The following is a 24,053-nucleotide window of genomic DNA, read 5'->3' as shown; positions in this document are numbered from 1 at the left end:
CATAGATGAGAATAAGCAATCCTGCTAATTCTATACCCATTCCCTCTCTTCTTGTCTTTCTCCTTTTCTCACCTGAATGCCATCACTAACTTCCTATTCTTTCCCCTTTTCTCCTTTCCCACTTCATTGTCTCAGCAAACCCCCTTTTTCCTTCTTTCTTTTTTCTCCCTTCCTTTCTCTACATTTAACTCTTTTCTTCTTTCAGGACTATACCTTTCTCCCTCTCCCTTTGTCAAGAGTAGAATGAGATGGGATCAAGGCTGAAGTGGGAGAGTTACCTTTATAGAGGGAAAAAAGCACAACTCTTTATTTAATCCAAAAGGAAAAAAAAAAAAAAGGCCTAAAGTAGAGCCATAAGAAATTTGGGCTAGGGATCCCTGGGTGGTGCAGTGGTTTAGCACCTGCCTTTGGCCCAGGGCGCGATCCTGGAGACCCGGGATTGAATCCCACGTCGGGATCCTGGTGCATGGAGCCTGCTTCTCCCTCTGCCTATGTCTCTGCCTCTCTCTCTGTGTGTGACTATTATAAATAAAAAAATAAAAAAAAGAAATTTGGGCTAGAGTAGCTATAAATGTTCACATTTGAAAGAGTAAACCTCAGAAATGCAAAAGCATGTATCAAAAAGAGAATTGAGGTATACATTTGGAATTAAGAAGGAGAGAGACTAGAATAGGTGCTATCTGGGGCTTAGTTCAATATGAAATTAATAAAAGAATTACTGGAGAATGGCAAAAGTCCAATTTGCTAACGAGCAACAATTGCACAAATAGCATCATCATCCGGCAGGACTTTGTGACCAGAAAACAAAATCAGAAACCCTTGGAAGTAGGAGGAATGCAGAGTGGGGATTAGCATAGATCAAAGAGACATGGAAGTCTTGGATGGTGATAAGACAGAACTGAAATGGGTCAACCATATAGGTCAGGCAAGATACGGGGCCCTAGGAATAGTTAGCCAAGAGAAGTAAGACCGAGTAATTGGAAGTCCCACTACAGGTGGGAGAAAGAATACATGACTGAAGTGGTTCTGTTTAATTGATGCACTAGCTCCTTCACAATATCTGCTTCCTTGTTCCATTACCCAAACCAGCCAGGTTAGTTAAGGGAGGAAGGAGAAAAGAAGCATTAAGCTGTATAATGAATAAGATAATTATCCCTACACACTTCATGGAGCACAGCTGCTCATTATTCCAAACATACAGGTTCTTCTAAAAATTGAGGTTTCAAGGAGAAAAAAAAGCTAGAGAGGATGAAAGGCAGAAAAAAATCTATCTTAGGAAACTCAGTTCCAGCTAATTAGTACCCTATTGCTTCTGAACAACATCAAATAAGTCCAGTTCTTTAGCTCTTCTACACCTTAAAGGAGATGATACTATGTAGGAAAGGAAATGGGAGAGAAAGCTACTTGGATTCTCCCTAGACCAGATATTGTTGGCAATGAGAACTGTGTTTAAAGACAGTCCCTTTAGAACTTCTTTTTTTTAAATAGATGTAATAAACACTACTCAGAAGTCATAAAATCTAAAAAAAAAAAAAAAAAAAAAGAAGTCAATAAAATCTGCTTCAAAGACTTCATGTTCCTAAGCTCCTTATCTTTAATTTGTCCTTTCCACTTTCAATGTCTATCACTCTCATTACTTTTTATTCCTAACCATTATAGGTTTGCTGTGTTAAGGTATGTCTTTTAAGCACTGCCATTAGGCCTGAATTATGTTTATATACGAATTATACCCAGCATTTACTTCAGCAGTGTTATTTTCTGTAGCAAAAAACAATCTTGGGAGATTTTTCCTAGTTAAAAAAATGTTTAATGATATTTTATAAAGCTAGCTGTGTTAAGCCCTACCTAGATGATGTTAAACCTTTGGAGTGAAATGGGGAAAAGGCTAGGGCCAAAGGTAAAAATTTGGGGGCATTTTACATAAATAAAATCTTATTCTATATAACATCAATAATAATAGTGGTAAAGGGCAAAATCATGGATAAGAAACTTTATTTTGATATCTCTGATATTCATATAGCCACTAAGGTTTCTTTTAATTAGTGTTTGCACTGTTTGTTTTCTTCTATCCTTTTACTTTTAACCCATGTCTTTATATGTAAAGTTAGTTTCTTCTTGACAGCACAGACTTGGGTCTTTTTTAATTTGATCTGACAATGTCATTTATTTGAGATGTTTATTTATATTTAATGTAATTATTGATATGGCTGGATTTAAATCAATAATCTTATTTCCTTTTTGTACAACTAAGTAGTTGTTGTTTTGGTGGGTTTTTAAAAATAACTAAGTAATTTTAATTTAGTACTACTTAAATGTATTTAATGATTACTCTATAGAGTTTACAATATACATCTGTCACTGATAATCCACTTTCAAATCACATTATATCACAACATATACTGTAAAAAGCTTTTGTCCATATACTTTGAATTCTTGTATCTCATTTTTCTTGCTATCTTGTCATCTTATTCTTATAGTCACTAAAAATAAACAATATTTTGCATTTGACAGTTATCATTTGACCAAAAAAATAAGAAATCTTTTATTACACTTTCACTTAAACCAGCTCAGAAGCTCTTCATTTCTTTGCATAAATCCAAGTTTCTGTCTGGTATCATTTAATTTCTACCTGAAAGATTTCCTCTTAAGGTTTTTTGTGTGTTTGTTTTAGTACATGCCTGTCTCCCAGGTTTTGTTTACCTGGAAAAAAAGTATTTATTTTGCCTTCATTTTTGAAAAGTATTTTTGCTTGGATATAGAATTCTGGGTTGACTGTGGGTTTTTTCTTTTATTTTGGGGTTTTTAAATCCTCCCCCCCTCCCACAGCACTTTAAAATGTCACTGTATTGTCTTCTGGACTGTGTGTCTTATAATAAGAAAAGTTGATGTATTTCTTATATTTGTTCTTCTGTAAATTAATGTACCTTTTTCCTCTGGCTTCAATATTTTGTCTTTGGTTTTTAGCAGTTTCAATACAATGTGTATTTTTTTCTTTTAATCTTTCTTGAAGTTCCCCCAAGATTCTTAGATTTGTGGTTTAAAGTTCTTTGTTTTGCTTATAAAATTACTGGTCATTATCTTGTCAAGTATTCTTTCTGTCCTGCTTGCTTTCTGTTTTCTTACTGGTATTCCAATTACATGTGTGTTTGGATATTTGATATTGCTCTTAAATGCTCAGATTTTTTTCACTCTTTTCTTTTTGTGTTTCAATTTCTACTGACTATTGCTAAGTTTATTGATTCCTTCGACATGGCAAATCTACTAATAAGCCACTTAAGTCATTCTTCATCTTTACTACTGTTTTACAACATTTCTATTTGAACCTTTCTTATAATTTCCATCTCTCTGCTCAAATACCCATCTGTTCATGCATGTTATGACTATTTTTTCAACTAGGGCCTTTAACATAGTAATTTTAAGTTCCAACATCTGAATCTTATAGGAGTCTTGTCTTGACTGCTTTATCTTTTTTTTTTTATTTAAACAATCAATGTGATTCATCATATCAGCAAGAGAAAAACCAAGAACCATATGATCCTCTCATTAGATGCAGAGAAAGCATTTGACAAAATACAGCATCCATTCCTGATCAAAACTCTTCAGAGTGTAGGGATAGAGGGAACATTCCTCGACATCTTAAAAGCCATCTACGAAAAGCCCAGGGCAAATATAATTCTCAATGGGGAAGCACTGGGAGCCTTTCCCCTAAGATCAGGAACAAGACAGGGATGTCCACTCTCACCACTGCTATTCAACATAGTACTGGAAGTCCTAGCCTCAGCAATCAGACAACAAAAAGACATTAAAGGCATTCGAATTGGCAAAGAAGAAGTCAAACTCTCCCTCTTCGCCGATGACATGATACTCTACATAGAAAACCCAAAAGCCTCCACCCCAAGATTGCTAGAACTCATACAACAATTTGGTAGCGTGGCAGGATACAAAATCAATGCCCACAAGTCAGTGGCATTTCTACACACTAACAATGAGACTGAAGAAAGAGAAATTAAGGAGTCAATCCCATTGACAATTGGACCCAAAAGCATAAGATCCCTAGGAATAAACCTAACCAAAGAGGTAAAGGATCTATACCCTAAAAACTATAGAACACTTCTGAAAGAAATTGAGGAAGACACAAAGAGATGGAAAAATATTCTATGCTCATGGATTGGCAGAATTAATATTGTGAAAATGTCACTGTTACTCAGGGCAATGTACACATTCAATGAAATCCCTATCAAAATACCATGGACTTTCTTCAGAGAGTTAGAACAAATTATTTTAAGATTTGTGTGGAATCAGAAAAGACCCCGAATAGCCAGGGGAATTTTAAAAAAGAAAACCATAGCTGGGGGCATCACAATGCCAGATTTCAGGTTGTACTACAAAGCTGTGGTCATCAAGACAGTGTGGTACTGGCACAAAAACAGACACATAGATTAATGGGACAGAATAGAGAATCCAGAAGTGGACCCTGAACTTTATGGTCAGCTAATATTCGATAAAGGAGGAAAGATTATCCACTGGAAGAAAGACAGTCTCTTCAATAAATGGTGCTGGGAAAATTGGACATCCACATGCAGAAGAATGAAACTAATTTTTAATTTTTTATATATTTTGTCTTTCTTTTCTTTTTAAAGATTGATTGATTATGATAGACACACACACAGAGAGAGAGAGAGAGAGAGAGAGAGGCAGAGACACAGGTAGAGGGAGAAGCAGGCTCCATGCAGGGAGCCCGATGTGGGACTCGATCCTGGGACTCCAGGATCGCGCCTCGGGCCAAAGGCAGGCGCCAAACCGCTGAGCCACCCAGGGTGGCTTTTTTTTTTTTTTTAAAGATTATATTTATTTATTCATGAGAGACATAGAGAGAGAGGGGTGGAGACATAGGCAGAGGGAGAAGCAGGCTCTTCGCAGGGAGCCCGATGTGGGACTTGATCCCAGGACCCCAGGATCACAGCCTGAGCCAAAAGCAGATGCTCAACCACTGAGCCACCCAGGCGTGTCCCGACTGCTTCATCTCTTACGAGTGAATTGTATTCTTGCTTTTTTTATTTTTTTTAAGTTTTATTTATTTAAGTGATCTCCACTTGAGTGTGGACTCAACATGGGGCTTAAACTCACAACTCCAAGCCCAAAAGTCACACACTTCTTTGACTGGGCCAGCCAGATACCCCTTTTCTTGCTTTTTTTTAAATGCTTGTGCTTTTGATGGAATGCCAGAGATTTTATAGAAGACAACATAGACTGAAGTATGCAGTATTTACACAGGGAAATGGGAACACTTTTTTTCTTCAGTTAGGCCATTGGTATGATAAATTGAGTAAATCAAGTCAGGAGTTAAGCTGGCTTTGAGTTTTGCTGTTGCTGCAGTTAACTTTGGTGTACCACCAGCTTCAAAATGCTCTAGTGTCACTTCGTGGTTAGCATGGGCCGAGGATGCCAGGGTTTTTTTGTTGTTGTTGTTCCTATTCCACCTTCACCGTTCAGCCTTCACTAGGCACCTGCTCCAGACAGGGAGTTTCTATACTCTTGTGCCTTGCCCGTGATAGGCTGCTGCTACTTGCTACTACTCATTGCTTGTTGCTTACATGGTGAGAGACGTAAAAGGGACAGTTCTCTGTTGTCCTGGTCCAGCCTCAGTCCCAGGCAGATCCCACATGTCCGGGTCTTGCAGTGGGCCTTTCTCAGTGGTTCTGTCTCTCCTCCCCATGGCAGCCAAATTCTGCCTGGTACCATCAGCAAGCTTTATGCAGGGGAGTTTCCTATTCTTCTCCCAGCAATGGTACCGGTATAAGATTTCCTTCCTGTCTGCCAAGAGTGGATGGCTTTCTCTTTATACTTCTGGCAGCTACAATGGGTCTTCACCTATACTCTGGAGGGAACAGATATGCTGCCCCTTTCCCAGTGACTTAAGAATTTTGGTCTTACATCAAAAGGGTCCTAAATGGGGCCTCTGGTCTTTCTGTAAGTTGCAGTCAGTGTCTTCTTCCAGGCCTGTACCAGTGAAGGATTGTCTCTCTGGTCTTCTACCCTGCTTCCCAATCTTTCTTTTTCTAGAGGTCTGTGAGAAAAGACTGCAAGTGAGAGTGAATGCCTCTCATATCTGTAGCTATGATGGTTCTATACTTGGCCTTTAGTAACCCATTAAAAAAGTTTGGCCAGGGATGCCTGGGTGGCTCAGCAGTTGAGCATTTATTAGAGAAAAGAGGGGGGAGGGCAGAGGGAGAGATACTTAAACAGATGGAGGCTTGGTCTCACAGGTTTTGTAGAAGACACATTTACTCAGAAACACTTATTACGTATTTGGATTTGTGGATTTTGGGCCAAATGTACTGGTCTGTGTCGCATCCCCTTTCTATCAGAGATCCACAAACATGATGTTGATATCACTTCCATACCTGAAGAGAAAAAAAACTCAGGGCACCTGAGTAGCTCAGTGGTTGAGCATCTGCCTTTGGTTCAGTCATGATCTTGGGGTCCCATTATCAGGCTCATGGCAGGGAGCCTGCTTCTCCCTCTGCCTATGTCTCTGCTTCTCCCTCTGCCTATGTCTCTGCCTCTCTCTCTGTGTCTCTCATGAATAAATAAAATCTTTAAAATAAATAAATAAATAAACTCAAACTTTTCATTGTGATTTTGAAATGATTTAAATCACTTATAAATTTGATAGCTATTATAATTTAGCTATATTTCATTTTTTTTTAATTTAGCTATATTTCAAATACAAAAGGAAAAAATGATCACTTTGAGAACAAAAATTTCATTTGAACATGTGGTCAGAAAAGCTTCTAAATACATATAAGCTTTGAATTTCTTAATTCTTACACATTTAAATCATAATTACCATACATGAGATATAAAGGGTGCTAAAATGGCTAGGATTAAACTCAGGACATAAAGTCAAAAATATCTATGATTCTTTAAGTACATTTCCCACAAAAATGTAATCTGCTTCTGATAAATTTTTGTAATTATGTTTGTAATTACAATAATGTAATTTATTATTTTCAGCTTTGATACGTATTTACTGATCAATATATATATATATATAACCTACAAATATAAAAACCTGAAAAATGCTGTGATTTTTAAATTATTATTATTATTATTTTTTTTTTTGAGAGACAGAGTGTGGCAGTGGGGAGGGGCAGAGCAAACTCTACACGGAAAGCAACATGGGGCTGGATCTCACAACCCTGAGATCATGACATGAGTCAAAACCAAGGGTGAGGGGATCCCTGGGTGGCGCAGCGGTTTGGCGCCTGCCTTCGGCCCAGGGCGCGATCCTGGAGACCCGGGATCGAATCCCACATCGGGCTCTCGGTGCATGGAGCCTGCTTCTCCCTCTGCCTATGTCTCTGCCTCTCTCTCTCTCTCTGTGACTATCGTAAATAAATAAAAAAAAAATTAAAAAAAAAAAAACAAAAAAACAAAAAAACAAAACCAAGGGTGAGAGGCTTAAGTGACTGCACCACTCAGGCGCCCCATGAATGCTGTAATTTTCAAGCAGATTGATAATCTAACCTTTAAGCACAAAACATATGATCTCATTTTCCCCTTTGATTAGAGTATGTAAAGAACGTTTAGCTTTCTATTTATTATTTACTACGGTGGCCTTAAAGTTTTAAGAGAAAAACTAAAGAAGAAAATATTTTTTAAAGATTATTTATTTTAGGGATCCCTGGGTGGCTCAGCGGTTTAGTGCCTGCCTTTGGCCCAGGGTGTGATCCTGGAGTCCCAGGATCGAGTCCCACGTTGGGCTCCTGGCATGGAGCCTGCTTCTCCCTCTGTCTGTGTCTCTGCCTCTCTCTCTCTCTCAATGTCTATCATGAATAAATAAATAAAATCTTAAAAAGAAAAGATTATTTATTTTATTTGAGAGAGAGAGAGAGAGAGAAAAAGTGAATGCAGGAGCAGGGGGAAGGAACAGAGGGAGAGGGAGAAGCACACTCCCTGTTGAGCAGGGAGCCTGCGGTGGGGCTCCATTATTCCATGACCTGCGACCTGCGAGGAAGGCAGACAACCAATCGAGCCCCTGAGGTGCTCAAGAAGAAAATATTTTGTAAAGTGAACTATATTGTGTTGGGAGAACTGGACAGCTACATGCAAAAAAATGAAACTGGACCACTTTCTAATGCTGTACACAAAAATAAATCCAAAATGGATTAAAGACTTAAATGTGAGGCTGAAACCATAAAAATCCTAGAACACGGGCAGTAATTTCTCTGGCATCAGCCATAGCAACATTTTTCTAGACATGTTTCCTAAGGCAAGGGAAACAAAAGCAAAAATAAATTACTGAGACTACATCAAAATAAAAAGCTTTTGCACAGTGAAGGAAACCATCAGCAAAACAAAAAGGCAACCTACAAAATGGGAGAAGGTATTTGCAAATGATATATCTAATAAGAGATTAATATCTAAAATATATAAAGAACTTCTGTAATTCAACTCTAAAAAAAAAAAAATCTGATTTAAAAATGGGCAGAGGACCTAAATGGCATTTTTCTAAAAAAGACATATAAGTGGTCAACAGAAATATGAAAAGATGTTCAACATCACAAATCACCAGGGAAATACAAATAAAAAACCACAGTGAGATTACAACTTCACATCTGTCAGAATGGCTAAAATAAAAAAGAGAAGAAATAATAAATGTTGGCAAGGATGTGGAAAAAAAGCGACCCCTGTACATGGTTGGTGGGAATGTGTATTGGTACAGCCACTGTGGAAAATACAGAGATCCCAAAAAAATTAAAAACAGAAATACCATATGATCCAACAATTCCACTACTGGATACTTTACCCAAAGAAAATGAAAATACTAGTTCAAAAAGATACATACACGTCTATGTTTATTGCAGCATTATTTACAGTAGCCAAGACATGGAAGCAACTTAAAGTGTCCATCAATAGATGAGTGGATTGGAAGATGTGATATGCATGCATGCATGCGTGCACACACACACACACACACACACACACACACACACATATCCCACAGGAATATTACACAGTCATAAAAAGGGATAAGATTGTGCTATCTGAAACAACATGGATGGACCTAAAGGGTATTATGCTAAGTGAAGTAAGTCAGACTGAGAAAGACAAATACCATATGATTTCAATCTTATGTGTAAGCTAAAAAAAATAAAACAAATGAATAAACAAACCAATAGCAGAATCAAACCTATAAATACAGAGAATAAACTGATGGTTGCTAGAGGGAAGGGCCCGGAGGAGATAGGTAAAACCAGTGAAGGGAAGTGGAAGATACAGGCTTCCAGTTATGGAATGAATAAGTCACAGGAACAAAAAGCACAACATAAGGAATATAGTCAGTGATACTGTAACAATGTTGTATGATGATAGATAGCAGCTACCCCTGTGGTGAGCACAGCATCAATGCATAAACTTGTCAAATCACTATGTTGTACCCAGAAAACTAATGTAACACTGTGTGTCAACTATATTCAAATTTTAAAAAAAGATACTGATAGAATATAAAAAATTAAAAAATAAAAGGAACTATTTTAACACATTACTTTATAGAATTTAATTGTTCCTGGTTTATAACAACCAAGTGAATTTAAAACTAGTCTCATTAATATGAAAGAAAGTTAACTTGCACAGTAGAAGATACAGTAAAAGTTAACTTGTACAGTAAAAAGGAAAAAAAAATAAAATGACTCATTAAAATCACTTAAATGGTTGCTTTCACTATAAAACCATTAATCAGGACATAGAATCAGATAAGCGGTATCATGTGGTCAAAAATATATCCAAGCGGGATCCCTGGGTGGCGCAGCGGTTTAGCGCCTGCCTTTGGCCCAGGGCGCGATCCTGGAGACCCGGGATCGAATCCCATATCGGGCTCCTGGTGCATGGAGCCTGCTTCTCCCTCTGCCTGTGTCTCCGCCTCTCTCTCTCTCTCTCTCTCTCTCTCTCTCTCTCTCTGTGTGTGTGACTATCATAAATAAATAAAAATTAAAAAAAAAGTTAAAAAAATATATATATCCAATGAATTCAATACCAAATGAAAGAGTTTCACTCTTATATTCCAAAGATAGTCATCTGTCAGATCAATTCAGTTTCTCTCTTTTATATTAAAACTTGAAAGTCATAATCAAAGGGGAAGAAAAAACAAGGATTTTACATATTTCTTGGAAGCACAGTGCTAGGACCCATGTCCTACCAAATCTTGGTCATTGAAAGAACTGTTACTATTAGTGAACTGCTTGATTCTTTATATATAAATATTAAACTACTACACATTTCAAAGTGAAATACATGATACTTTCCCCTGAAACAGTCATAATTTGGGGTTCAAGTATTCTTAGAAGCATTTGTCTCTCAAAAAAAGATGCGGTTTTGATTCCCTTGTGATAAGGTGAATTTCCTTCATATCTTCAAGGTCTCTATATAAGAGATAGGATTGAATTCCTTCAAGGTCACCCAAAGTCCTGAGAACCCTCAAGGATTATTTTGGCACTCTAACTCTCCTATTCTCTGAAACATTTGGCAATGTCATAGAGTTTCATCAGAGAAAAAAAATAAAGCCCACAAAATTTATGGGGAAAAAGTCATAACTGACTATATTTGCCAACGCAATCATATTCATTAAAAAAATATTCAGTATGGAGATATGTATCAATTATAGAGTGAAACACTTGGCTTCTATTTTAAAATGTTCTATTTATAACTCACTGAGTATTTATTTGTCTCAGTCAAAGCTGATATAGGTCTGCTCTCCAAACTTTTGTATTACATAAATACAGGTAGTTAAATAATAAGTTAACTAAATACAGGTAGTTAAATAATAAGTTAAATAAATAAAGTTAAATAAAAAAATTAAGTTAAATTAAAAAATTATATATATTAAGTCCAACTGTTCTAAACTCTTTCTAAATAAAACTTCCTTTAACTGGCCAACACCTCGGTTTCTTTAATTCTTCTTATGATTATATTATTATATATATTATATATATTATATATTATATATATTATGATATATATTATAATATTGACTTATTATATGTTAATTAGATATTATTTAATGACATTGTACTTAATGACATTTTGTTGTAAGTCAACAAGAATTTAACTATTGCCATCTTGTGGCCAGACATTCATATATGTGGAACCGAAAACAATGTCACTTTCCTAAAGAGATAACTTTAAAATCTTACCAAATAAATTTTCCTATCAGCTGAGAAAAATGACCATTTTATTACATATAATACCCTCCCAAAAGAAAAAAAATTATTAATAATTTTAAGAAATTACAATTTTTAAACCCAACTTAAATATAGTCTTTGACTATAAAATGGTAACAGTACTCAGTAGAAGGACATCAAGCAGTCCTGATATTATCTTAGAAATATTCATTTGATCATATCTATATACTGTCATGATTAATTTTTAAATACTATAAGAATTTTACAGGTAAGTTTCCATGGGATTCTAAAATACAATATTAACACTACTGTATTATGGTTGGGTTGAAAAGGTGGTCAGGATGACAAAGTTCTAAGAAGTTAGAGCAAGAGAGGAACAGAAAACAGAAAAGTAAAAACCTAAACATTACATGCCATAATTTTAATAATTATCTTGAGTAATTCCTCATTTAGGTCTTCCCTATAAAACTAAATGCAGAGTTACATTAGCAATTATATTGGCATTCAATAAATGAGATAAATATCACAATTATAAAAGCAAAGAAAAACATTATACTGCCCAAAACATTCCTAACACTTTTTCCCAGATTGTGGAAATAAAGTTTTAAAACAGAAGACACCTTAATTTCTACTGCCAAATTTCATAATTTAGGTTATATTAAATTTAAATGACTAAGAAAGTAAATAAAGCACAAAGCCAACAGTCTTTCAGAAACAAAAGGCAACATCAAAATGTTGGGATGCTTATTGTAGAGATGAAGTTCAACCACACAACTTTGATAATCAAACAACAGTATAGAAAAGGTCATTCATATTAATAGAATTTAATATGAGAGTCCTTTGGTTTTTTTTACATTGTGCTTATTGGTGAACTTTACCCACACTAAATAGCCTTTACAAAGCGCCTTTATAGCCATAGCTCCTGCCTTTATCCTATTATAATTTAAAACAGACAACTAGGACACAGATACAGACCTATCAGTAGATAAAAGGGCATTTAATTGTACAAGAACCAAAAGGTAAGATTAAAGGAAAAACACTATGTGATGAACATTAAGGAAGGCATATGATGTAATGTGCACTGGGTGTTGTATTAGACTGATGAATCACTGACCTCTACCTCTGAAACCAATAATACATTATATGTTAATTAAATTTAAAAATTTTAAAAATAACAATAAAGGAAAAACACTACCTAAGAGTTTAAAAAATCCATTAGAAATAGTGTTTATTGGTAAAAAGAACACACATACAGTCAAATAGGATACCAAATTCTTTATCCCAGTAGACTAAGAAAAAACAAAATACCTACAGACAAGAATGAGATGTATATAAAAATATTCTCATTTATACTTATTCAATATCAGGACAAGAATCAAACTATTACATTACAAGAAAACAAATCTTACCTTGTTGCTGTGAAAACGAAGTATCAGATTTATTTCTTACACGTATTAAACGGCTTTGTGCTGGCTTATGTTCAACTTGCTTATGTTCTTGGTCATGTTTTTGTTGGTACTAAAGAATTTAAGACATAAGTCATTGCTTTTTAAGTTACTTTAAAGATTTTTGAGCAATAAAATTTAGATGTTTCTAAAATTTGAATACTATCCATACCTTCTAATTGCTAAATGTGTGATAGAGTACATATTACTAATGAGAAGATATTGGAAATAAAATCTTTAGAAGATTTGGGTAATATACAGATTTCAAATATTCAAATCATTTCTGTCTATTTTCACTAGAGAATTCAGAGCTCCTTATAAATCAAACTATTCTAGATACATATACATGATGGATTTAGACAGGATAAAAACTTAATTTGCTTGTAAGCTCTCCCACATAACCACTTTTACATAAAATGAAAATCTGCATAATGCACTGCAATTTTCAAAGAGCTTTTATATTTAGTAACATCATTTAATTCTCACAAGCATGAGTAGGTATTGTTACCCTCCTTCGCTATTCAAGAAATGTATATTCCACCATAAGCCCCATCCCCTCTCTTCCTTACCTATAACTTAAAACAAATTTGAAATTGACCACAGTCACACATTCTTTTACAATCACGTATCACAAATTGTGAAGCCATTTTCTTTCTTCCTTTTCCTGCCTTATGGGCCTAATTATGAATGAGTTCTGAAAACAGCTATACTTTAACAGGAATTTAAAAAGCTATCTTTGGATTCTTATCAATGAGTGGTTGATCCACAAGCTGAACTCAGGCAATCAGAGGCTCCTTGCTCTCTCCCTGTCTTTGGAATGTACGTTCCACCTACTATTTCCATACTAGAAGTAGTTTTAAGGACATAGTCTTAAGAGAGTAAGGTGTTATGAGACCATCTGGACTTAATACCTGACTGAACCAAATTAAGGCTTCCATATAAATTTTTATTCTGGTGGGTGGGTACAGAGATCTACTTGTCTTACAGCTGCCTAAGACAAACCTCATAAGTAAGTTCCCTTGCTTATTAAACCTGCCACCCACCAATCTGAAGTGTCTGCGTCTTTATTTGGTCTCCTCTTGCTCTCCATGCATAGGAAGCCAGTTTTGAACTTTACCCAGGAAACTCCTGAGGTTGCAACCAGTAGTACCAACACCATGCAATGCTATACAATTCCATGCAATAAACACTTAGGGAATAAATTAATCTACCATGAGAAATGCATTGCTATTACACAGATACAAAACTGTTTTGAATAATATGAACATTTCTTTACACATTGAAGAGTAATTAATCTATTTTTTTCAGTATACAAGATCACATGGGCCATTGGCCTAACTCAGTATGAAATTTCTTATGCTTCCATGTTAGCAACCTTTACAAATTTTTTTTTTTATTTTTTTTAAATTTTTTTTTTTTTTAATTTTTATTTACTTATGATAGTCACAGAGAGAGAGAGAGACAGAGAGAGGCAGAGACATAGGCAGAGGGAGAAGCAGGCTCCATGCACCGGAAGCCCGACATGGGATTCGATCCCGGGTCTCCAGGATCGCATCCTGGGCCAAAGGCAGGCGCTAAACTGCTGCGCCACCCAGGGTTCCCTACAAATTTTAATATAATAAATTTATGCACAATTTACTGAGCCCAATATTGCATGGGGATCCAAAGTATAAATAATAACAGCTACCTAACTAGTGACAAGCATTTTATATATGTTATTTTTAATCTTTAAAATAAAGATGAGGATACTGAGGCTTAGAAAAAGGCTATATATTCAAGGTCACAGCTAGAATCCTAAGAGCTAATAAGATTCGTTATCCAGGTATGAGTTAGTAAATAAAGGAAGCATGGCTCCAAAGACTATGCTCTTGACAGTACACCATGCTAAGACAATATTATTAGCATTCTCATTTTAAGTAAAGTACATTAATTTGGTACCTGATGAATATCTTCAGCTGCTCCTGATAACTTAACATCATTTTCTTGTGCTGTCAGAAGGGTTGTGGGAAGAGCAAGGTTGGAATTTGGCTGAAACTCCAATTCTTCCAAACTCATTGGACCATGACTAGCACATGAATCTTCATAACCAGCACCTGTTATCAAATATATAAACAAAAAGTTAAAATTAATTGCTTATCTTAGAAAAAGAACAAGTAATTGACTAAAATTACCAATATTTCTCATTGCTGAATAAGAAGTAGCAGTGTACTTTAACCAAAATAATCTGGTACCAAGTCTTCATTACAATTAAAACCAAACCATGTAGAGAATGCAAAAAATACCTATGTTCCAACAACTCTATGGATTATTCTAAGGTTCCAATCAACAAGTTTTTCATGCAGTCTACACCAAATCCAACTCCTAAACTCCAACTCCTAAGATTCCAGCTTACTTTTTCTATCAGTAAGAGCCAACACATAACTTTATTTCTAAAATGTAATGTGAAAGCAAGGGGCAATTTCCTAGCTAGAAAATGTTAGTATTGCTTAGCTTTGTTCTGTAGATATTTTTCTTCAAGTGATCAAGTTCTTCTTTTTTTTCATCCAAATGGCATCTCAATCAAATCAATAAAAAGAAGGCAATAAGAGCAGAGCTATCTATCTAATATCATGGTACATTTATATTGCATCTTATACTCCATACACTTTCACATTCGTTGTCACTTAATTTAACTATTATAAACATTCTATAAAGTAGTCAGGTCAGATAGTTTTATAACTATCATTTACTGACAAAGTTAAGGCTCAGGGAAGTTAACTATCCAAAAAGCAGAGGAATTAGAATCTTCATTTTCCAACTCCCAGTCATTTATTTTATATTCCTACTGAAATATTTCTAGGAAAATTTTGTTTTTCCTAATTAATGGTCACCTTTTACATACATACCACAGTATATAAAATTTGTATATACTGTATATAAAATTTGTATATACTGTATCTCACTGTAGTCAATAGAAATAGATGTATATATTATAAATATATATTTAAATATATACCACAGTATATAAAATTTGTATATACTGTATCTCACTGTAGTCAATAGAAATAGATGTAGATCTGAAGCATTATACCTAAACAAATCATTTTAAATGAAATAATATTTTAAAGACATCATAGGGATCCCTGGGTGGCTCAGCGGTTTAGCGCCTGCCTTTGGCCCAGGGCGCGATCCTGGAAACCCGGGATCGAGTCCCACGTCGGGATCCCGGTGCATGGAGCCTGCTTCTCCCTCTGCCTGTGTCTCTGCCTCTCTCTCTCTCTCTCTCTGTGTGACTATCATAAATAAATAAAAATTTAAAAAAATAGCTTAAAGACATCATAAATATTTTCCATTTAAAGTCAGTGTATTTAAAAAAAAAGTCATTATAGGGGGTGCTTGCGTGGCTCAATTGGTTAAGCATCTACCTCTTAATTTTGGCTCAGGTCCTGATGTCAGGATTTTGAGACTGAGCCCTCTGTCAGGCTCCATGCTGGGTGTAGAGCCTACTTAAGATACTCTCTCTGGGGCACCTGGGCAGCTCAGTTGGCTAAGCATCTGGCCTTTGGCTTGAGTCATGGTCCCAAGGTCCTGGAATCAAGTCTCACATCAGTCTCTCTGCTCAGTGGAGAGCCTGATTCTCCCTCTCCCTCTGCCTGCTGCTCCTCCTGCTTGTGCTCTCTCTCTCTTTCAAATAAATAAATAAAACCTTAAAAAATTTTTGATTCTCCCCCCCACCTCTCTCTTAAAAAAAAAAAGTCAGTGTATTGACAATGTCTTAGGTATAACAAATAAATACCCTCTGTTCTTTTATGTTAATCTCTATTTTTAGGTGAGTTTTACATAAAATAAATTATATACCTTGAGTTTTAATTTTTATATTTCCAGATTCAATCTCTACAATTTCTCAAATTTTTATCAACTATTTTATTCTCATTTAATTATCTAGCATAATATCGTTAATAATGGTAATAATATCCATCATTCAGAGTAACTATTGTTCTAGGCCTTATATATTGGCTTCTTTATACTCTCCTATATCCTATTCTATTCATATGTCACTTTTCCAAGATTTTCCTAAGACTGGCAAATGAATTAAGATAAAAAAATTAGCAAATATAATGTTAAAAGAGAAGATATTAAAAATTCTGTGCTGATCATAAGGTTACATATCTAGAAAAACCAAGACACTCTAGTGAGGAAATATAACTCTATGAGAATTAAGATAATTAAGTAATGTGACTGAATACTAGGTAAATATATAAAAATCATTGGTTTTTCTCTATATTATACCAGTACACACCTAAAAATGGAAAAATAATCCTTTACGGACAGTGATTAAAACTTTAAAATAATTTAAAAATAAAATTAAGAAAATAATAGAATCCACATGAATAAATTATTAAAACATATTGATGTGAACAAACAAGATATGAATAGTAAGACATACTATAAAAATATTAATTCTTCCAATATTAATAAATAGTACAATTCCAATTAGGACGATTATTTTTTTAAAGATTTTATTTATTCATGAGAGACACAGGGAGAGAGAGAGAGAGAGAGAGGCAGAGACACAGGCAGAGGGAGAAGCAGGCTCCATTGAGGGAGCCTTATGTGGGACTTGATCCCGGGTCCCCAAGATCAGGCCCTGGGCTGAAGGCGGCGCTAAACCACTGAGCCACCCAGGCTGCCCTAGGACAATTTTTAATAAAAAAAAATAGTTTTAGAGTTTATATGGAATAAATGTCTGAAACCTGCCAACCAAAGTATGAAAAAATTTTTGAAGGGGAACCTTGCCCTGTCAGATAATAGAATGTGCCATAAAGACACAATAGTCTGATATGTTTAAGATTATAGAAAATCCAGAATACTTATAATAAAGAATCCAGAAAATACTCTATATCTATGAGAATAGTATACAAATTGATATTTTATTTTTATTTTTTTTAAAGATTTATTTATTTATTTATTTATTTATGATAGACCTAGAGAGAGGCAGAGACACAGGAGGAAGGAGAAGCAGGCTCCATGCCAGAAGCTTGATGTGGGACTCGATCCCGGGACTCCAGGATCGTGCCCTGGGCCAAAGGGAGGTGCTAAACTGCTGAGCCACCCAGGGATCCCCCAAATTGATATTTTAATATCAATATTTTAATATTGATATTTTAATTCAGTGGAAAGGAAAACAGTTTATATATTAGTTGATGCTGGCCCAACTATTTATGTGGAAGAAAATCATATTGGACTTTTACCTTACACCATTTGCAAAAGTAAATTCCACATAGACTTAAATATAAATATATACTAAATAATGAAAATCTTGCAAGAAAACCTATGAGACTACAGGTATAAACTTGTGTTAGGAGAAACCTAATCAAGTCATAAAAACACATAAAGTATAAAAGAAATAACTATATAAAATTCTTTTAACTATATGGCAAAGAAAGATTATAAATAATGTCAATGAATTCAGTTCAAATTTGGAAAAAGATATTTGCAATATAGATGATAGAAAACATCTAAAATATAGAATCTTTAAAAATAAAATAAATAAAAATAAATAAATAAAATATAGAAATAGTTCTTATAAAATTATAAGAAAAATTTAGAACCTAACAGATGGGGAAAAAACTTAAAAGGTAATTCACAGTGAGCAAATCCAAATGGTTAACAAACATAAGAAGACATATATACTCATATGCAATCAGAGACGTGTGAGTAATTTCTACAGGATTTACTATGCAAAAACAAATGCTGGCAGGTAGGCATTATATGATATCAGCTTGTAAAATAACAGCGCACACACACATCATATGTATCTATCATGTATATTATACATGTGAGTATGTCCATGAACAAAAACAGGAAGATTACATGCCAGAATCTTAGTATGAGTTAGCTGGAGTAAGGCATAATATGAAATAGAAGAAAATGTGAGGACAAATGAATAGACAGAAGACACTCCAAAAAAATTGTTCATAGTTTAATATATGATATAATCACATTTTGTTTTATGTGAAATTATATGTGGTTAATATATAAGTATAAAGAAAAAATTAATTAAAAAGACATGAAATAAATTTTGATAAATATCTAAATGTAGGGACGCCTGGGTGGCTCAGCAGTTGAGCATCTGCCTTCAGCTCAGGGCATGATCCCGGGATCCGGGATCGAGTCCCGCATCGGGCTCCCCGCGAGAAGCCTGCTTCTCCCTCTGCCTGGGTCTCTGCCTCTCTCTCTGTCTCTCATGAATAAGTAAATCTTTAAAAATAAACAAGCAAAAAGATCTAAATGTAAAAACCCAGAAAGTATATAATCAAATTTTTCCCCAAAGCATTCAAAAAAGTGCGTAATAGCTTTCAACTCATATAACACCCTATCATTTAACATATATTTACTATGTCCTAGATGCTACAAACTTTGCTTGACGACAGGATAGGACAGTAAACAAGATAAAGTCCCTACTACCCTCAAGTGAGATTACAGATCAGTGTAACAAAAGCAACATTAGGCAGGCAACATTAGAGAGCTATACAGAGAGCACATATGACAGGTATCTAACCTAGTGATAAAGGGTCAGGAAAGAATTCCTTGACAGTCACGGTAACAATGCTAAATTTGCTCAACACAGTAGTGTGACTTCTATAAAGTATGCTCATTGAATGTGGGAGTCTTGTCTGTATAATGTAACTTCACTCTTTGTAACTATTATATCATCCACATCAAATTCATAATAACTTGAAATCCATAACTTTACTCTTCTAGAGACTTATGCAATGAAAAAGGAACCTTGGACTTAGAAACTAAGACTTTTAGAGAAGACTAAATCCACTCAAAATTGCCAGTGTGAGCAGCAGCTTCAGGTTTGTCACAAAAATAGACTTCTCCATTTGTATGAAACCCAAAGGTGCCTAAAATTCTATATGCTTAAAACTCCATTCATCCTTATGTCCTCCTAATTCTATCCTTTCTCCATATTCCCTCTTTCTTAGTGAATGGAAATTCCATCTATTTAACCATATGGATGGACTTTCTTTTGCTCCTCTCATTTTCAAACTAAGTCTTGTCCATTCTCCTCCTTGTCTTTCCAATCTCCCTTTTTACATTTCCTCATTGTTGCATAATAATGGTTCCAGCTTTTCTGTAACACCTGTCCAATCAGGCTCCTTGCCTCCAGTCTTAATCCTTTCCAATCTACTCATCACGCTGTACACCTTAGATGATCTCGCTAAATAAAAGGCAAAGATGATCATATCAGGCATTTACTTACAACCCTTAATGAATCTGAGAATATCACAAAACATTCAGAATTGACAGAAATTCAAGACTCAATTTTCCATGGGTATAAATATAAAATAAGATTGGCATTATCTTCCATTTGGCATATAAATGGATCCCTATCATGTTAGAGTAAATTCAAAAACTATTTCATATATTATCCAGGACTTTTTAGGACCTAGTTTCTGCTAACTACTCCAATCTTATTGCATCCTTAGGTCTAGCTCATTGATTAAGTACTTATATCTCCCTAGTTAAGTCTTGCTATTTTTTTACTTTTTCCCCTTGTTTCATTGCATATTCAGCCTGCAAGGTCTCTCCTCATTTACTACATGGCAAACATCTATTCATCTTTGAGAATCCATTTCAAATAAGCCTCCTCTCATGTATGAAGTCTTTTTTGATTGCTCTCTGCAGGTACAAGTGACCTGTACCCCATCCTACAACTACAACAATTTACTGCATGTTTGTGTCCTCTTGTTTATTACTTCTACTAGAGAAAAAATCCATTATGGATAAGGCCTTAATAGGTTTTATATTCCTAGTCCTTCAAGTATACTTAGAGCATAGCAAACAGTCAAAAAATATTTTCTAAATCAATAAGTAACTGTACAAACTGGAACATGCTCCACCATTAAGATTCAATTTCATATCGACTTGTAGGAAACCTTCTCGGAGCCCACATGTGTGGGTACAGTCCTCCCCTGCACTCCCACAGCAGTCTGCATTGTACTAATCACACAGTATTATATTACCTTTTTTGTATTTCTCCTACAGTAGTTTGTAAACTTCCTTGAGAGCAGATGTCTAGCATCTCTGTATCTTAAGTCCCTAACATTGTACAAATATAATATAGTATCAGATACATAGTAGGTACTCAATACAAGTTTTCTGAATAAATGAGAGCTAGAATTCAAAGTGTATTCTGGAGTCCTCACAATTCATTCAAAAATACCAGTTTACATATTAGGATTCTTAAGGCAACTCTTCAAAGCTAATTTTGCATCTTTTTGTTATTCAACCCAAACTGAGTGCCTCAGGATTAGGAAGGGTGCTAGGGAAATATAGGTTGCAAATAGGATACTTACTGACAATGAACAGAGGTGGGAAGATGCAAGGTAAGAGGTGATGAGCCTCTATAGATAGTTATTAAAAAATCAATATAGGGCACCTGGGTGGCTCAGTCAGTTAAGCATCCAACTCTTGATTTTGGCTCAGGTCATGATCTCAGGGTCGTGGGATCGAGTCCTGCATCAATCTCTATGATGAGCATGAAGCCTACTTAAGATTCTCTCTCTCCCTCTAACCTCTGTCCGTCCCCCGCACTCTGTCTCTAACAACAACAACAAAATCAATATAAAAGGCATGAAATTAGCCACCAGCAGAAATAATGATACATGGCATTAGTTCTCTATGGGCATAGTCTTTTTAGGTAACTGTGAGTAGTTTCCATTTCTCTTAAATACATGTCAGAAGGCATTTTTACATACTCTTGAGTATTATTAAAGAGAACACCACTCACTATGTGCTAAGTAAGCACTGTGCTGACTACTTTATATGCATTGTCATTTACTAATCCTAATAACCTTAAACGGTGGACACTATTTGTGATAACCAGCCTCCAAGATGGCTCCCCGAATCCTGTCTCCTGGTATTCACACCTTTCTGTAGTCCCCTACAGTATTATTCCAGGATTGGTCTGTGTTACTGATAGGATGTGGCATAAACAATTGCGTGTCACTTCTGATATTAAATTATAAAAGACATTGAGGTTTCCATCCTGATTGCTTACTTTCTCTAAGATCATCTTTGTGGGAAGCCAGCTGGTGTCATGGGCAGTTCTAAAAACAGGTTCTTTGTAGTGAGGAACTGAGACCTTCTGCCAGCAGCCATGTTGAGTGAGCTTAGAAAAAAAGATCCTCCAACCCTGGTGGAAGCCTTCAGATGACCTCAGCCCCAAAAAACAAGCTCAAGGGGGATCCTGAGAATTACCTAGCTAAGCCACAACCATATTTGTGACTTTCAGAATTGTGTGAGATAATAAATGTTTGCTGTCTTTGGCTGCTAAATTGTGGGGTAATCTGTTAAATAGCAATGGGTAACTAATACACTAATATTATCCCTACTTGATAGATGAAGAAGCTTGGGCTGAGAGATATTATATTACTTGCCTCAAAGTACACAGAGCTGAAATGCAAACTAATATCTGAAACTTCCAAAGCCCAAATTCTTAGCCATACTCTGCTATATGCCTGACCTTGTGTTATGCCACATAACTTATTATTTTTTCCTGTTAAATAAATACCTAAAATGTGCTTACTATTACAAATACACTGTACTGTAGGCAATATGCTAGGTGCTACCAGAGGGATAGGGAGGGACTAAATAGGATATAACCTTATGTATTTTATTCTATAATAATCTAACAAGTACCTAGTTTTTCTCAAGTACCTTACAGCTGTGAAGTGATCTGTGGGAGCCACCTAGTGTTCATTCTGTTTAACTGCAATCTGCATAGTTAGCTATATACAAATATAAGCAAAGAAGGATAAAGAAAGAGGCAAGGGGGCATCCCGGGTGGCTCAGCGGTTTAGCACCGCCTTCAGCCCAGGGCATGATCCTGGAGACAGGGATTGAGTCCCACGTCAGGCTCCCTGCATGGAGCCTGTTTCTCCCTCTGCCTGTGTCTCTGCCTCTCTCTCTCTCTGTGTCTCTCATGAATAAATTTTTTTAAAAATTTTTAAAAAAAAACCTGTAAAACATTTAATTCTATCACTATGTGCACAAAATGAGAAATAACTCCAATCTTACATTTATTCTCCTGGAAAATTTAGTCTTGAATTTCTCTCAATTCTGAAAGATAAAAGGTGTTTGCTCAATATGAAATGGAGATTTTAAACATTGCATGCCAATGTTTTCCTAACTTTATGCATTCCCTTTTCTGATTTCTGGAAAATTTGCATAACTCCAGAAGTTCTTCTCACTTAAGAGAATCCAGCAATAGCCATGGAAAAAAATCAGTAAATGACAATATATTTGATCCTCATTAATTTGCTGATTCCATATTTACAAATTCACCTACTCAATAAAATTTATTTCTAACTCCAAAATCAATAGTCACAGTGCTTTTGTGGTCATTCACAGACATGTGCAGACCAGTAAAAAACTTTTGCCTCACCCAACTTACATTTTACCAGCTGAGGCTGAACAAAGTGATGCTGTTTTCTTATTTCAGCTCTTATAACTGTAAACAAGGGTCCTTTTTGCTGTATATTTACTGTCTGTTCACATTTAAAAATGCTTTTTGTTGGTGATCTGTGGTTTCCAAGGGCTCCCAGTCACAGTGCTGAAGGGCTATCTGGTTTCCTAAGTGCACAAAGGTATGACGGGCCTTAGAGAGAAAATCTTGGATTTGATAAGCTTTGTTCAGGCACGAGCTACATTGTGAACCCGGATCTCAAGGTTAATGCATCAACAATATATATTATAATAAGATTTCTTTACACATAACACAGGTTATATATCAATCAGTGGACAAAGATGTTATCATCAGAGGCTTGCAGGAACCAGGCCTGTATCTTCCCCTCGGAGCAATGGGTCAGTATTTACTAATCCAGTGTTCCTGGTGACTCCATAGAACATAACTACCAGAGATAATGAAAATCAACTGAATGTGCTAGTGATCAGTATTCTCTCTTCTATTCTTATTTCCAAAGTGTTATAGGAGAAAGTCTGCTTAATGAGATTCTAAAATAGCCACAAATGCACTGAGCGCTGTGTCAGAAATTTATACAATGTGAAGAATGAGTTTCTACAGTATTATCTCATTTAACTTAGTCCCAAACAAGATACGTTCTGTCACAGTTTTGGTGTTCTAAATTATATTTTTCTAATACACAGTAAAATAAATACATCACTATTAAAAAAAATTAAGTATATGTATGCATATTACCAAAATTATCCCATGCATCACCCAATAGGGTTCACATACTTACACTGATACCTAAATCATATTTGGTAAAATATTGGTATATAGGCCACAAAAAAAAGTCATTACTAAACTTTTCAATAATGAAGACCCTTTTTAATAAAGAAATTTTGCCTCCACCTAAAAATCACTATTTTCTTAACTCAGATGAGGATCATGACCGCAATTATTATACAAGAC

At 35.3% G+C, this 24,053-nt stretch overlaps 1 protein-coding gene across 9 annotated transcripts in view; it reads right to left on the bottom strand.

Moving 5' to 3' along the window:
- KIAA0586 (protein TALPID3) overlaps positions 1 to 24,053 on the bottom strand; it is a 108,977-nt gene that overhangs the window by 21,677 nt on the left and 63,247 nt on the right. For 8 of the 9 annotated variants that reach the window (XR_005363318.1, XR_005363319.1, XM_038544828.1 and 5 more), the window contains 2 exons: positions 14,567 to 14,721; positions 12,593 to 12,701 (listed from right to left, as the gene is read on the bottom strand). Coding sequence is in view for 6 of the 9 variants with exons in the window: in XM_038544828.1 (XP_038400756.1) it covers positions 12,593 to 12,701; positions 14,567 to 14,721 (264 nt within the window). In the remaining 3 variants the exon portion in view is untranslated. Of the gene's footprint in view, positions 1 to 12,592; positions 12,702 to 14,566; positions 14,722 to 23,072; positions 23,252 to 24,053 lie in introns of those variants that run through there. The other variant, XR_005363320.1, reaches the window with a different exon arrangement.

Source organism: Canis lupus, chromosome 8, assembly GCF_011100685.1.
Source record: "Canis lupus familiaris isolate Mischka breed German Shepherd chromosome 8, alternate assembly UU_Cfam_GSD_1.0, whole genome shotgun sequence".
NCBI lineage: Eukaryota > Metazoa > Chordata > Mammalia > Carnivora > Canidae > Canis > Canis lupus.
The sequence above is the reverse complement of the archived record's forward strand: the minus strand, read 5'-3'. Positions and strand labels throughout refer to the sequence as shown.